Source organism: Rhipicephalus sanguineus, chromosome 5 (genome assembly GCF_013339695.2).
Source record: "Rhipicephalus sanguineus isolate Rsan-2018 chromosome 5, BIME_Rsan_1.4, whole genome shotgun sequence".
In the NCBI taxonomy this organism is placed as follows: Eukaryota; Metazoa; Arthropoda; class Arachnida; order Ixodida; family Ixodidae; genus Rhipicephalus; species Rhipicephalus sanguineus.
This window is the reverse complement of record NC_051180.1, coordinates 140,655,771-140,669,204: the sequence shown is the minus strand read 5'-3', so window position 1 is coordinate 140,669,204 and position 13,434 is coordinate 140,655,771. Positions and strand designations below refer to the sequence as shown.

The following is a 13,434-nucleotide window of genomic DNA, read 5'->3' as shown; positions in this document are numbered from 1 at the left end:
CCTGCCCGCGGCAAGTTATTACATTTACTACTAATAACATCCTCTATACTTTCCTTGGCATTATTGTCTGTTAATACTCATTAATATAGTGTGTAACAAAGAAATACGAGCCCTTAAAATTTCCACTTCTTTCCTAAAATACGAGCGCGTAACAAACAGGGACTTCGAAAGACAAGGACAAGGACAGTCGAAATTTAGTTGTGGCACTGCAGTTGTGCATGAGTCTACAGCGAACACGTTCGTTGGCTCGCTGTCCATCCACGGCCACTCATTCAGCGGCCGTGATCCACCTCTCCGAGTGCCCTTCCTCAGCGTCCGACGTGAAAACGCAAGGACGCGCCCATCTGCTAGCAGAGGAGCACGCGAGCGCAAGCGTCTGCTGGTGGTTTAGGGGCTTGGCGTTTATTCCCACGGAGAAGAAACCATTGCGGGGTAGAGGTATATACAGCTTCACCGTGAGACATTTTTAGAGCGCAGCTCTTAGACGCCCCATCCTGCGTTGAGCGGCGTCGCCGTTGTTGGCGTCGGCGGCGTAACCGATAGAGCGAACGAGGACGAAAGAGAGCGAATGCGGAGCCTGTCGATATCCCGAACCACTGGCCTCTTCGCTTTCTTCCTCCGACGCGCGCTTTGCTCGGACACCTCTGTCGGAGCTCGTGCGCATGCAGGGCTGGCACGTGCACCGCGGCTGGCTTCGCTTGTCGTAACGGGTTTCGCTTGGTTCGCGACGCCTGCAATGCACAGAGTGGTTTGCGTAGCGCTCGAGCGCTGGCAGTTTCTTAGGCAATATGTAACGAATGTTACATTGCTACAACTGCGGATAGACAAAACTTCAAACATAGTTGGCGCTGCCCCAACAAGAAGTTGCGCTCAGAATTCGCTTTAGGCAGTGTCGTAATCGTGGATGATTTTTTTTTTTTTTTGCACAGCAAAACAGACCCTAGTTTATGAATACCCCTCCTACCTGCATTCTCACTTGCTTTTACTGTTGTTAGTTCTCATTAGTTTTTATTGTGTACGGAGTGTACATGCGTCCAATAGCTTATTTGATTCGTTTTTTTCACCACCACGCCTGTGACTTTACATCAACAGTTTTAGTATTTCTTTTTCATTTTGGATTTTAATACTTTTTAGGGATTGAACTACATCGATCATCGCTAGGCTCAACTTATATATCAACATCAACTTATATATTAAATGAAAGTAAAAGAAGACAGGTGCTTACAGCCAAATCTACTGACTCTTGCGCTAAATCTAACTTATTTATTTACCTCTTGTAAGAAGCCATTGTCTTGCAAATAACTTAGTAAACTCTGAATTATCATGCCCATAATAACGACGACGTACAAGACTTCATCAGCAATGAGAAGAAATCAGTAGGCCTTAAAGACACAATGAACAGTTGAGTTGCTGTTTCAACGAGCGTTTCACCCAAAATTTTGTCACACGCATGTCTGGTCGTATCATTTCTCTTTTTCGCGCATTCATTGATCTGTACTCCGTCTCGTATGGTACATTTCATTATACCTAACGCTGACCTAGTTGGTACTAACTGCATCACACGCATGTGCAGAACACAAGGGGGAACGCTTATAGCATTGTATAAACTCTACTATATACAACAACGGAAGATCAGTAAGCTGTTCCTGTGAGGCAGTCATTTACTACACAAGGGTTCTAAGGAGTAAGTAACGTTACGTGGTTGCGCTGTGTGTATTTGAAACAAAGGTGAACGGCTTAGAAAAGTATGCCATCTATGCTATGGGTGAGTTTCGTGCAGCCGCCTCCGATTGTGCCCCTTGCACGAAGGAAAGCTTACTGAACCAATATATGCAAGCTCTAGAGGTGCTTACGCACTAAATACTTATAGCTTGCGTCAGTATACCGCAAGACGCAATCTTACGTAGGCTGCAATAATGCACTCGACATTGCCCAGCAACAGGATGCACGTTACCCAAAGCATCATACCTGTCAAAGAGGTGGTAAAATGGGGAGGGTGGCATGGGCGGGTGCACAACTTTTTCTTTTCTCTACTCAGCACGGCTCTACCCTCAACTCTACCCAATTACCTAAAGAGACAGGAACAGCTTCTACGCGGGCGGCAACGACATATTGACCGGCCCTTGTCGTCTCTCGGGTTTTGCCTCGCCCTCTTTGTATTCTTTTAACTGTATGCATGCCATGAGCTTGTGTAAAAGATCTCGGTACAACTGAGAATATCGGACACGTCATTATATTAAGCGTAAATCTATAAATTTTGATATGCATTACCGCAGAGATGCTAAAATGAGACGAAAAAAAAAGAAAATAAATAGCTAGAGCGTGGTGGTGTGGACACTGGTCGTTAGTGGGTTGCGTCTGTCCCATTACGTATAAGATGAGCTGAAGGTCAGCCATTTATATCAATACATTCGATGCTCAGACGTATTCATAGAATATGCCTCTATAGCGCAAGCGTAACAGAAACAATTGCAACGGCAATTAAAGGAAAAGTGGCCAAGTATTGAAAACCTCCATACACGTGGTCAAGTGGAAACGTTAGGCGACCGCTCAGGCGTATCAACACGTGAGATCGCGCACGACGGAGTCCGTACCAAGTACTAAACACGGTTTAAAGCACAACGGTGGCCTCGTGTTTGCTAGATTTCTGCCAGTTGGCTAAGCGAATCGACGCAGCGAATCGGCCTTTGACTAATTCTCAACAAAATCCACACAGCCTCGGAGCGTTTTGCATATCAACCGGCCCATTGTTCATGCCGAGTGTGTGCTGGGCAGGGTATACGCTTGCAAGATCAAGGTGTTGGCCAAGTGGGTTGCAAAGCCAACGCTGGGATTACGGAATGCCGGCGCACGTCAAACTGCGTCACCGAGTTCGGTAATAAGCAAGAAAAAAAAAGAATAAAGGACACACGCCCAAGGATTTGCGAGCATCGATTAGCCGACGAGATAGCGGGCAACGGCGAAGACCTTGAAAGGGACTGAAACACAAGAGACGAGTACTTTGCGTACGACCAGGTATACACGAAGAACAAAAGACCGATCGGACATGAATCAGGCGGGATTAGCCGCGGCTGTGTACAGAAAGAGGAAGCTGGCCGATCGAAAAACAAGAACTTGAGAACCGTGCTAAAGGAAAGAAAAAAAAAATAATCGAACAATCGCGTAGCGGGTCGTCTGTGCGACAGACCTGCGCATGCGCGCGCTTCTTTCTGGGGAATCCTGCGACACTGGCTCGGTCGGCACGTAGGGCCAGAAAGATTAGTGGCGATGAGCGGCGTTTACCTCGTCGCAGTTACACTGATGGAGGCTGCAGGGATGTGCACAGGAACGCGGCATCGGCAACCGCGGCTTCAAAGACAAACCGCCCGAAGCCTCCCCTGCCGGCTGATTTACGGTGAAGGATATGTCCTCGGATTTCGACGCGACGCATGCAGCACAGCGGTCATACTCTCCTTCTCACTCAGTCACCCTTTCCCCCTCGCCGACGTTGCACCGTCGCGGAGGCAATGCGACGACGAGATCACCGAGACAAGTGCAGTGAAGAAAGCGGGACGACGATGTATAGCGGCGTCGTGGCGAATTCATTACGAATAGGAAAGGTGCGCGGAATAGCTCGAGCATGACGTTCAGTTTACCTGCGCACGCGCCGGTCAGGATTCGAACGGTTCATTGCGACGACGTTGACGTCGAGAGGGAGACAGAGATAGGAGTGAGTGAGTGAGTGAGTGAGTGAGTGAGTGAGTGAGTGAGTGAGTGAGTGAGTGAGTGAGTGAGTGAGTGAGTGAGTGAGTGAGTGAGTGAGTGAGTGAGTGAGTGAGTGAGTGAGTGAGTGAGTGAGTGAGTGAGTGAGTGAGTGAGTGTGCGCGTGCGCGCGTGCTTATTACCTTGTACCAGAACGACCTCGACCAGTAAGTGTGCCCGGGCTTTGCGCTAAGCGCTGGGGTTGTGTAGTTCAGTCACTTCCTCTCACGGGGTAATGCGACGTCATCAAGGACAAAAGAAGGGAAAAGATGCGACGAAATTAAGGTATCAGAGCATAATTTGAGGTAAACAGCAAGAATTCATGAACCGAAACAAAAAAAAAAATAAACTGATGAACATTGACAAGGGCAAGCGATTCTTGTCAATTCCCTTGGTAGTGTTGCTTGGTTTTTCGTACCCTTTGAAGAAGCCACGCTATTTATTTTGAAATATGCAGAATCATGGACCTAGTTCAAAGTTTGACGGTACCGGTGCAGTTTCGCTTTTGATGGGTTACACTGCGGGGATCGTGCTCTTTGTCTTTTGCGCTTTGGCTTTTAACAACACTCCTGCAATGTTGTTTAGTTTTATGACGTAACTCTGACTGAGGATGCTGCCCGACAATAACTTCCGGTGTGCTCAGCATCGTCGTGATGCTCGGAGACGGACGCTGATCGTTTGTCTAATGACAATGAGCGAGACAGCGAGAGAGACAAGAGACACTATGGAGATTAACCTGCGCTCTCAAACCGTTCAACGTATAACGAGAGGCGACCGACGTTGGATATTGTAGACGGAAGTTGTGAAGAATGGACGATCGGTGGTTTCTTCACACGTGTAGCTGCCGCATGAGCCATAACGAGTATAGGATGTTCTGGATTTAGGTCGTACTTCTGCAGTTCTGGCCACGGTACTTACCGCTCACGGAAAGACTACGTCTCACAAGTGCTTCAAACGTGCTGCTAAGATCTGTCCCACGGCCTCTCCACAGCCCCCATCATGAGGAATTCTTTTCTTTTCTTTTCTTTTCTTTTAGTGATATAACGTCTTGGTGGGTCACGATGCTGGGCAATCTCGAAGATAGTTCATGTTCGTCTAGAAATCCACAATCTCATTCTGGAGTTTGAGTACGGCCAATACTGAATTGCTAATGATAACTGAATTTTGAATTCAATAAGTGAATTAACATGGCATAAGTTAGAGCTCTTATATTTTGGTCAAACCTCGTACTTCTGCACATTTGAAAAGATGCTGGCTTTATAATGCAGCGCAATTCATTGCAGTAGCAGTAGGTGACAAAATATACGCACTGTTCGATACTGGAGGGCCATATTTTGCAAAGGCTGAAGGACACTAATGCGGTGTACATAAACAAATAAAAGAACAGAACGTATTGTGCATTTACACTACGTGATGTTATCCCCAAGTAATAAACGAACACGTTGGGGCTGGGTTTAGTTACCAACAGTGAAAGGGGCGAGCATCGGTGATTGATCTGAAAAGTTATATAAGGAATTATCTGAGGTATGGCAATGTAACCTGAGCGAAGTGAACGTCAGAAGGCATTACATTCTTTATTATTGGTGGTAACTGATAGGCAACTCTCTGAGGGCCATAGTTGGTTTTCGTAATAGGTTTTAGTATCCAGTGTGTTTGGCAGCCATAAGAGGGATATGACCAAACAGACGCATATGGACTAACGTGGATAATGACGTGGATAATGATAATGACGTTGTTCTGCCTCTATTTTATATCATCTTAATAGCTTGTATGTGTGTCACTTAATATATGGTATCGAATACAATGAGGCAATCGCGAGTTATGCGTCCGTCAGGCAGGTTATAGAGAATGCGAAGCATTTTTTAACAGCAGCGCTGTTTAAGCCGAGCGTCAGTCCGTTCGTGGGATGCAAAAAAAAAAAAGAAAACCGCGCGCAGCGATGATGTCACCACGCGTTGCCTAGCAACCCCTGGCGCATCTGTGCATAGTTTCGCGCTCGCTTGCGTTGCAAGGCCGGCTACTTGGCTCAAAAAGTTGTGTGTAGCTTGTACGAGTGGCGTAAGGTTAGAGACACGGCGGAGCTGCCCGGCACCTAGCTGGTCCTGGCACGATGCTGAGGACTACTGGCTACCACCCGACAAAGCTGCACTCGTCTCTGACGCGGGGTCACCTACCGAGACTGAAGGCTGGCTTGGAGTGACATAGGGGGACTTGGCGAATATGGGCATCGCCTGATTAACACATTATAACGAAAGTAATGCCGCATTAACCCATTATAATTAGGAGCCATTGACGGTATAAGCTAGAACAGGAAACCGTGCACTCATCCGAAATATAATCATTCACTTTCACTCTGACATTAAACAAACTCGAGTTAGAGTCGAGTTTACTGAACAAGAGCACAAATTTAGACTTGTTGGCGTGTGATAATAGCAGCTTTTGGGGCCGAACAGAATACAAATCTAATACCAGCTATAGCGATTAAAGTACAATACTCTTAGGGCAGTTTGCGAGTTACGCACTGCCTTCTCATCAATAGCAACAAATAAGTTTTCATCTTGGTGAACTTATGAAACTCGAAAGTTTCTATCAATACACTACATGCTATAAAGCATGTTATATTGAACCAGAAATGAAGGGTTAAAAACACTGAAGTAATTACCTCGAAAACGCGGAGCTATTCGGAGCACACGTGGTCATTCATTATCATGCAAAGTTTAGAAAGGCAGCTTGGTAGGCTAATTAGCGTCTGTGTGTACCCCCGCTATTAAGTCACAAAATCCGGTCGTCAGCGGCGATAGCACTCCTAAAAATAAGCAACAACACTTTTCCACTGTTTCGTGCATAGCTGTGGCCAACAGTGACACTATTGCACCAACTAAGTTGCAGTGAAGCTTATTCATATTTATTCCGATGAGCGGAAGCAGTAGCTAGCTGAATCTTTAAATAACACCAAGCAATACAGACTGCTGAATGTGCTATAAAAAAATACATGTTTGTGATCGCGGTTTAGCCGGAAAGTCTGGTTTCCTAAGCGACGCACTAAGTTATGTTCACGTTGGACGGGACGAAAGGTATCGAGTGCTTCCTTCAGTGTCATGTCTTAAATTGCTCTAAGCTTGCAATCACGCGGTATTGGAAATTGTAGCCTAATAATAAAAATGTTGGGGTTTTAAAACACGGTCGATGCAATTGGATGGACAAATCCAATAAAACACTACTCGATTTTTTATTCGAAAGTCTTGAATATTCGCCTACGTCTACTTATGTGCGTACCCAGGCTCGTAGCCAGGAATTTTTTTCGGGAGGGGGGGGGGGGGGAGGCACTTGCTCAAGCTCTTGACAATTTATGAAAAACACCTATTTTCGCTGCTTATTTTTGGTAAAACAACCCCCTCCATCAAAATTTCGCTCTCCTCTCCCCTCCCCCCCCCCCCCCTCTCCCTTGGCTACGGGTCCTCTGGCAAAGCAGCAAACCTCAGACGGATGCTACACCATCTCAAGTGAGCAAAATCCGGGATTCGTAAATCCTCACGTTAGTAAGAAGGCTATCGAACCGCTTCGGGAACGAGTGACCTCGCTTTTATCTTAACTTTCACATTGGCTAGCATTCATTTAAGTTCCACTAAGCCGGTAGCCAACGCGGCATGACCAAAATAAGAGAGCTGTAGATTAGGGGCCTTTGCTTCAAATGAACTTTTGCAGTCAAGCTTCTCTATGACAGACAGAGATATTGGTTCCTTTGGTTTTCCATGCAATTTTCACAACGTTAGGCCTGCAACAGAGCTCAAAATAACCTTGTGTAGCTCACTTCTATATATATATATATATATATATATATATATATATATATATATATCATCATCATCATCATCATCATCAGCCTGTCTACGCCCACTGCAGGGCAAAGGCCTCTCCCATGTTCCGCCAATCAACCCGGTCCTGTGCTTTCTGTTGCCACGTTATACCTACAAACTTCTTAATCTCATCTACCCACCTAATTTTCTGTCTTCCCCTCACGCGTTTGCCCTCTCTTGGAATCCAGTCAGTTACCCTTAATGACCACCGGTTATCCTGCCGACGTGCTACGTGGCCGGCCCACATCCATTTCTTCTTCTTAATTTCAACTATGATATCCTTAACCCCCGTTTGTTCCCTGACCCACTCTGCTCTCTTCCTGTCTCTTAAGGTTACACCTATCATTTTCCTTTCCATCGCTCGCTGCGTCGTCCTCAATTTAAGTTGAACCCTCTTTGTAAGTCTCCAGGTTTCTGCTCCGTAGGTAAGTACCGGTAAGATGCAGCTGTTATATACCTTCCTCTTGAGAGATAGTGGTAGACTACCATTCATGATTTGATAATGCTTGCCAAATGAGCCCCATCCCATCCTTATTCTTCTAGTTATTTCACTCTCATGGTTCGGCTCCGCGGTTACTACCTGTCCTAAGTAGACGTACTCCTTTACAACTTCCAGCGTCTCGCCACCTATCGCGAAGCGCTGTTCTCTGCCAAGATTGTTCCACATTACTTTAGTTTTATGCATATTAATTTTCAGACCTACTCTTCTACTTTCCGTATCCAGTTCAGTAATCATGAGCTGTAATTCGTCTCCCGCGTTACTCATCAATGCAATGTCATCAGCGAATCGCAGGTTACTGAGATACTCTCCATTAACTCTTATCCCTAATTCTTCCCAATCTAGGGCCCTGAAAACCTCCTGTAAACACGCGGTGAATAGCATTGGAGAGATCGTGTCTCCCTGTCGTACGCCCTTCTTTATTGGGATTCTGTCGCTTTCTTTATGAAGGACTATAGTGGCTGTGGATGCGCTGTAGATTTCTTCCATTATGTTTATATAGGCTTCGTCGATGCCCTGATTCCGCAGTGCTTGCATGACTGCTGATGTCTCCACCGAATCAAATGCCTTCTCGTAATCTATGAAGGCTATGTATAGGGGTTGGTTGTATTCCGCGCATTTCTCTATCACCTGATTGATAGTATGAATATGGTCTATTGTTGAGAAGCCTGTACGAAATCCTGCCTGGTCCCTTGGTTGATTAAACTCTAATGTCGTATTAATTCTGTTAGCAATTACTTTTGTGAATAGCTTGTAGACAACGGACAGTAAGCTGATGGGCCTGTAATTTTTCAGGTCCTTGACGTCCCCTTTCTTATGGATCAAGATGATGTTGGCATTCTTCCGAGATTCTGGTATCCTCCCTGTCGAGAGACACTTCGTATACAGGGTGGCCAGTTTCTCTAACATAATCTCTCCACCGTCTTTCAACAGGTCTGATGTTACCTGATCCTCACCAGCGGCTTTGCCTCTTTGCATTCCCTTTAGGGCTTTCTTTACTTCTCCTGTTAATACTGGTGGGATGTCAGATTCCTCTGGGATATTACTGCTTCTTACGTTATCATCCTGACTGTCTCGGCTGCTGTACAGATCTCTGTAGAACTCTTCCGCTACCTCAACTATTCTATCCATATTGGTTGTGACCTTGCCATCCTTGTCCCTTAATGCATACATCTGATTTTTGCCTATGCACAGTTTTGTCTTCGTAGCTTTGAGGCTTCTTCCGTTCTTTAGAGCATGCTCAATTCTCTCCATATTATACTTTCTTATGTCGGCTACTTTACGCCTATTGATCAACTTCGAAAGCTCCGCCAGCTCTATTTTGTGTGTTGCATTTGAGGCTTTCATGGCTTGACGTTTCTTAATGAGGTTTTTCGTCTCTTGGGATAGCTTACCAGTGTCCTGTCTAACGACTGTACCTCCGACTTCCACTGCACACTCCTTAATGATACTAGTCAGATTATCATTCATTGCGTCAACGCTAAGGTCGGTTTCCTCGGTTAAAGCCGCGTACCTATTCTGAAGTGAAACTCTGAATTCCTGTACTTTCCCTCGCAGAGCTAGTTCATTAATCGGCTTCTTGCGTATCAGTTTCTGCCGTTCCTTCCTCACGTCTAGTTGAATTCTAGATCTTACCATTCTATGGTCACTGCATCGGATCCTGTTAACTACTTCCACATCCTGTATAATGCCCGGTGGTCGCACATTATGAAGTCTATTCATTTTAGTTTCGCCATTAGGACTCCTCCACGTCCACTTACGAGTAGTCCGTTTTCTGTAGAAGGTATTCAAGATCCGTAAATTATTGCGTTCTGCGAACTCTACTAGTAACTCCCCTCTGGCATTTCTGGAGCCGATGCCATATTCCCCAACTGCATGATCTCCAGCCTGCTTCTTGCTTACTTTTGCATTAAAGTCGCCCATCAGTACAGTATACTGTGTCTTTACCTTACTCATTGCTGACTCTACGTCTTCGTAGAAGCGTTCAACCAGTTGATATATATATATATATATATATATATATATATATATATATATATATATGTCCTTACTAGGCCACTTAGATTTGAACTTCACTAAACGATGCAAATGTCCTGATACTAAAGCTTTCTCATTTCGGTCACGCCATGAGAGCTACAAGTTCAAGACAGTGCATAATTAGTGGCAGCCGCAGCGGAAGGTTAGAAAAGCACGCCCTTACACGAGGTGACTAGAATGTATTCTTCGTGCCCCACGGGGAGGATAAACAACTCGTGTTGAAAAGATTTCACTGACGTAATCACGGTGTCAAAAGAAGTCCACATCGACTCGATGGGCACTTAACGACAACAAAATTGATTACCAAGTCACAGTTATTCTCACAAATAGAGGAGATCCTAAAGTAACTCGAAGCGAGCTCAAATGTGAGCGTCATGAGAGGTCGTATGACTTGTACACGGGACGACATAAGAACATTAGAAGGAATTGGGGGTCAAATAACAAGGGACCATGTTTTTACACCTTCGCACTTTTTACACTTTTTTTTTGGGGGGGGGGGGAGGCGTGGAAGCGGAAAAAAGTAATGGAGTTGCGCAAGTCGTGTATAATGCTAAGATGAAGTGCGTTCGGAAGATAGATATATATTGATTGTAAAGGTAACTAATAAAAATACAGTCGAATTCATCATAATAAGGAATTTGATGGAACCAGATATGTGTTAAGAAAGATCAGAGTAACTGTAAGTCTCTAGCAGATGGCATTATCGACCTTGAATATACTAACGATGATGACGAATGTATTGAGCGTCATTAAAACGCCTTAATAGTGAGTCCAATTTAAGTCACGCCTTCTCGATGAGCAACTAGAAAACAGTCACTTAATGCGGACCTCCGTTGCGTAATTGGATTCGCGTGACCGATCATCTGTGATTGCACTCAGTTAAGCAATGTACAAGTCCCTGATCACATGAAGAATGGAACGGAGCCAGCTCCTAATTTCGCGAAGGTGAAGTGGCATAAAGAAGAGCTTACGGATACCCTCAATGCTTTCCTGGGGCGTTAAAGGAACAAAGTAGTGGTACCCACGACATCGTCTGCTTGCGCGCGGTGTGCATCTACGATTGAGACACTCTCCAGTTTCTGTAGGCATGTGCCGAAAATAAAAAGGGTCACCAGAGCGACAGTTGCCATACATGTGCATCTTATTCCCTCCCCTAACTTTTCAACTTCTTTTTCCTCATGCCTGAATTGTGCACTGCCATCTTCGCTATGAATCATTACCGGCATTTCCGCTTGCGCCTACTTTAATAACTATATATAAAAACAACCTATAGCTAGGGTTCTCTTAGGTAATTCTAACGATTACAGCAATTAGCGCGATCAGATTAGTCCACTAGCTCTGAGGAGGAAGCGCTGCTCACCGAACTGGCTCCGCATCCATGGGTAGAGAGGGCTGGGCATGGCCCCCGAGTTGTGCGTGGGCTGGCCGTTAGGGGGCATGCCGCCGTGGCTGGGCGAGTAGAGCTGTTGCTGCGGTGGCGAGTGGTGGACGCCGGGCGGACTGCCGCACGCCGCCTGGTGCATGACGGGCGTCTGCGGCGGGACGCACTCGGAGGCCGCCCGGGCCGGCAGGTCGCCCGCGCCCAGGGGAGCCCCCTGCATCTTGCAGCTCGGGTACTGCGCCATGGCCGGCGGCACGGGCGCCTCGCTGGGCGAGCCGCGACAGTTCTGGCCGCCGTCCACGGACGCGGCGGCGGGCACGTACGCGCTCGGGTGCGTCATGCTCTGCGGCGGCTGTTGCTGCTGCTGGTGCGGCGTCGGGGGCGGCGGGGGCACGCCGCAGTGGTTACCGTAGTAGCCGCTCGGTGGGCTGGGAGAGTTCGGGGCGCTGTTGATGGCGCGGATCTCCAGCCTATCGTACGGCGGGAACCGCGGGTAGCCCTGGGGCGAGCCCCCGTACGAGTGCTGCTGAAGGTACTGCTGCTGTCGCTGGTCGCAGTGGTCGCCGTTGGGCTGCGGCTGTTGTTGCGGCGGCGGGGGACCGTAGTGGTCGCCGCCGTTGCCGACGACGACGCCGCCCGATGCCGGCCGCATGTCGGGCAGGTACGAGTTGGTGAAGTACGAGCTCATGGCCAGGTCCAGGTCTCCGATCTTGGTGGCCGTCTGAGGGGGTTGCGGCTCCAGCGCGAACGCCTCGGCCGCCTCCAGCGCGAGGCCGGCCACTTTGGCCACTGGGCGCCTAGTTCCGCGCTCTCCTTATTCTCAATGAAGACAAGCGCACGGGGCGACAGGGCGCGGCCCGGTGACGATGCCTGTCTCGCTGTCTCTTCGCTTCTTGCTTCTGCAGGCGGGCCGAACGGCGCTCAGGCCCGCCGCTCGCACTGCTGCTGCTGCTTCCGGCTGCTCGGCTGCGCCGCTAGCATCCAAGCCTGCGCACACAACAAAACGACGAGGATGTCACGTCGCGCACATAGCCTCGACGGCGAACAAAGATCGGTATCTGCATAGAGCCGAACGTGCGTCTCTAAATGCTCCGCAACTGCCACATGGCAGGAACTCTCGAACCTATCCGTGTTTTAGGCACAAATTTGACATCTGTGTTTTGGTAGTAGTGTGTGAGGAAGCTTTAAATAAGGAAGTCCAATTTACACGCGTATTGTCAGAGCAGCGTGTCTTATGAAAGACTGCCGTCTATACATCTATACAGTGTCGTTGGCTTTCATATATATACTTGCCTGAAGTTGTTCATCTGAGCCTTGAATTTGGTGCTTCGCTTCACTCGTGGTCATGTTTATGGATGCATTGCATCCCGAACAGAAGTGCTGGTGACGAAGTGAACTCGTTAGTTCCTTCCGCAATGCAAACCGAATAGCTACAGTACACATACACATGCGACACACGAAAGCCATTAAAGATAAATAAAAGCAGGCGGTTTTCCTTCTTGCAGGCTACTTGAAGCAAAACAGCAAGCAAAACCCGTAGTTCCCGTTCACAACGATTAGCAAATTCCAGTCGAACAGCCCGTAACGCACGACACTGCGATGATATCGGACCAAATCAGTAATAAGTAAAGTACTCCAGAGATATCGGCTGTCCTCACGTGCTTAGGAAACCTTGAGTGGAAAGTGCGCGGCAGTTGCGGACAACGCGACCTGCCCGGCCTGTCGAAGTGCCGTGTCTCTATAACAAGGCATCGTGCACGGTGAGAGTGTCTCACGTGGTGGTGGTGAAGAAGGTAGCAGGAGTAAGAGAGGAGGCGAGGGAGACAGCTGGAAGAGTTGCAGGAAGAAGACGAGTCGATAGAGGAGGCCGGGACACACACGCCTGGCTTCAGACCAAGCCGTAAAAACAAAAACCCCGC

At 47.4% G+C, this 13,434-nt stretch overlaps 1 protein-coding gene across 2 annotated transcripts in view; it reads right to left on the bottom strand.

Moving 5' to 3' along the window:
• The window catches only part of LOC119394283 (homeotic protein antennapedia), a 189,725-nt gene that overhangs the window by 65,055 nt on the left and 111,236 nt on the right, over positions 1–13,434 (bottom strand). For both annotated transcript variants that reach the window (XM_049415733.1, XM_037661565.2), the window contains exon 2: positions 11,495–12,502. In XM_049415733.1, coding sequence (XP_049271690.1) covers positions 11,495–12,203 — 709 coding nt within the window. In that variant the 5' untranslated portion in view covers positions 12,204–12,502. The remainder of the gene's footprint in view (positions 1–11,494; positions 12,503–13,434) is intronic.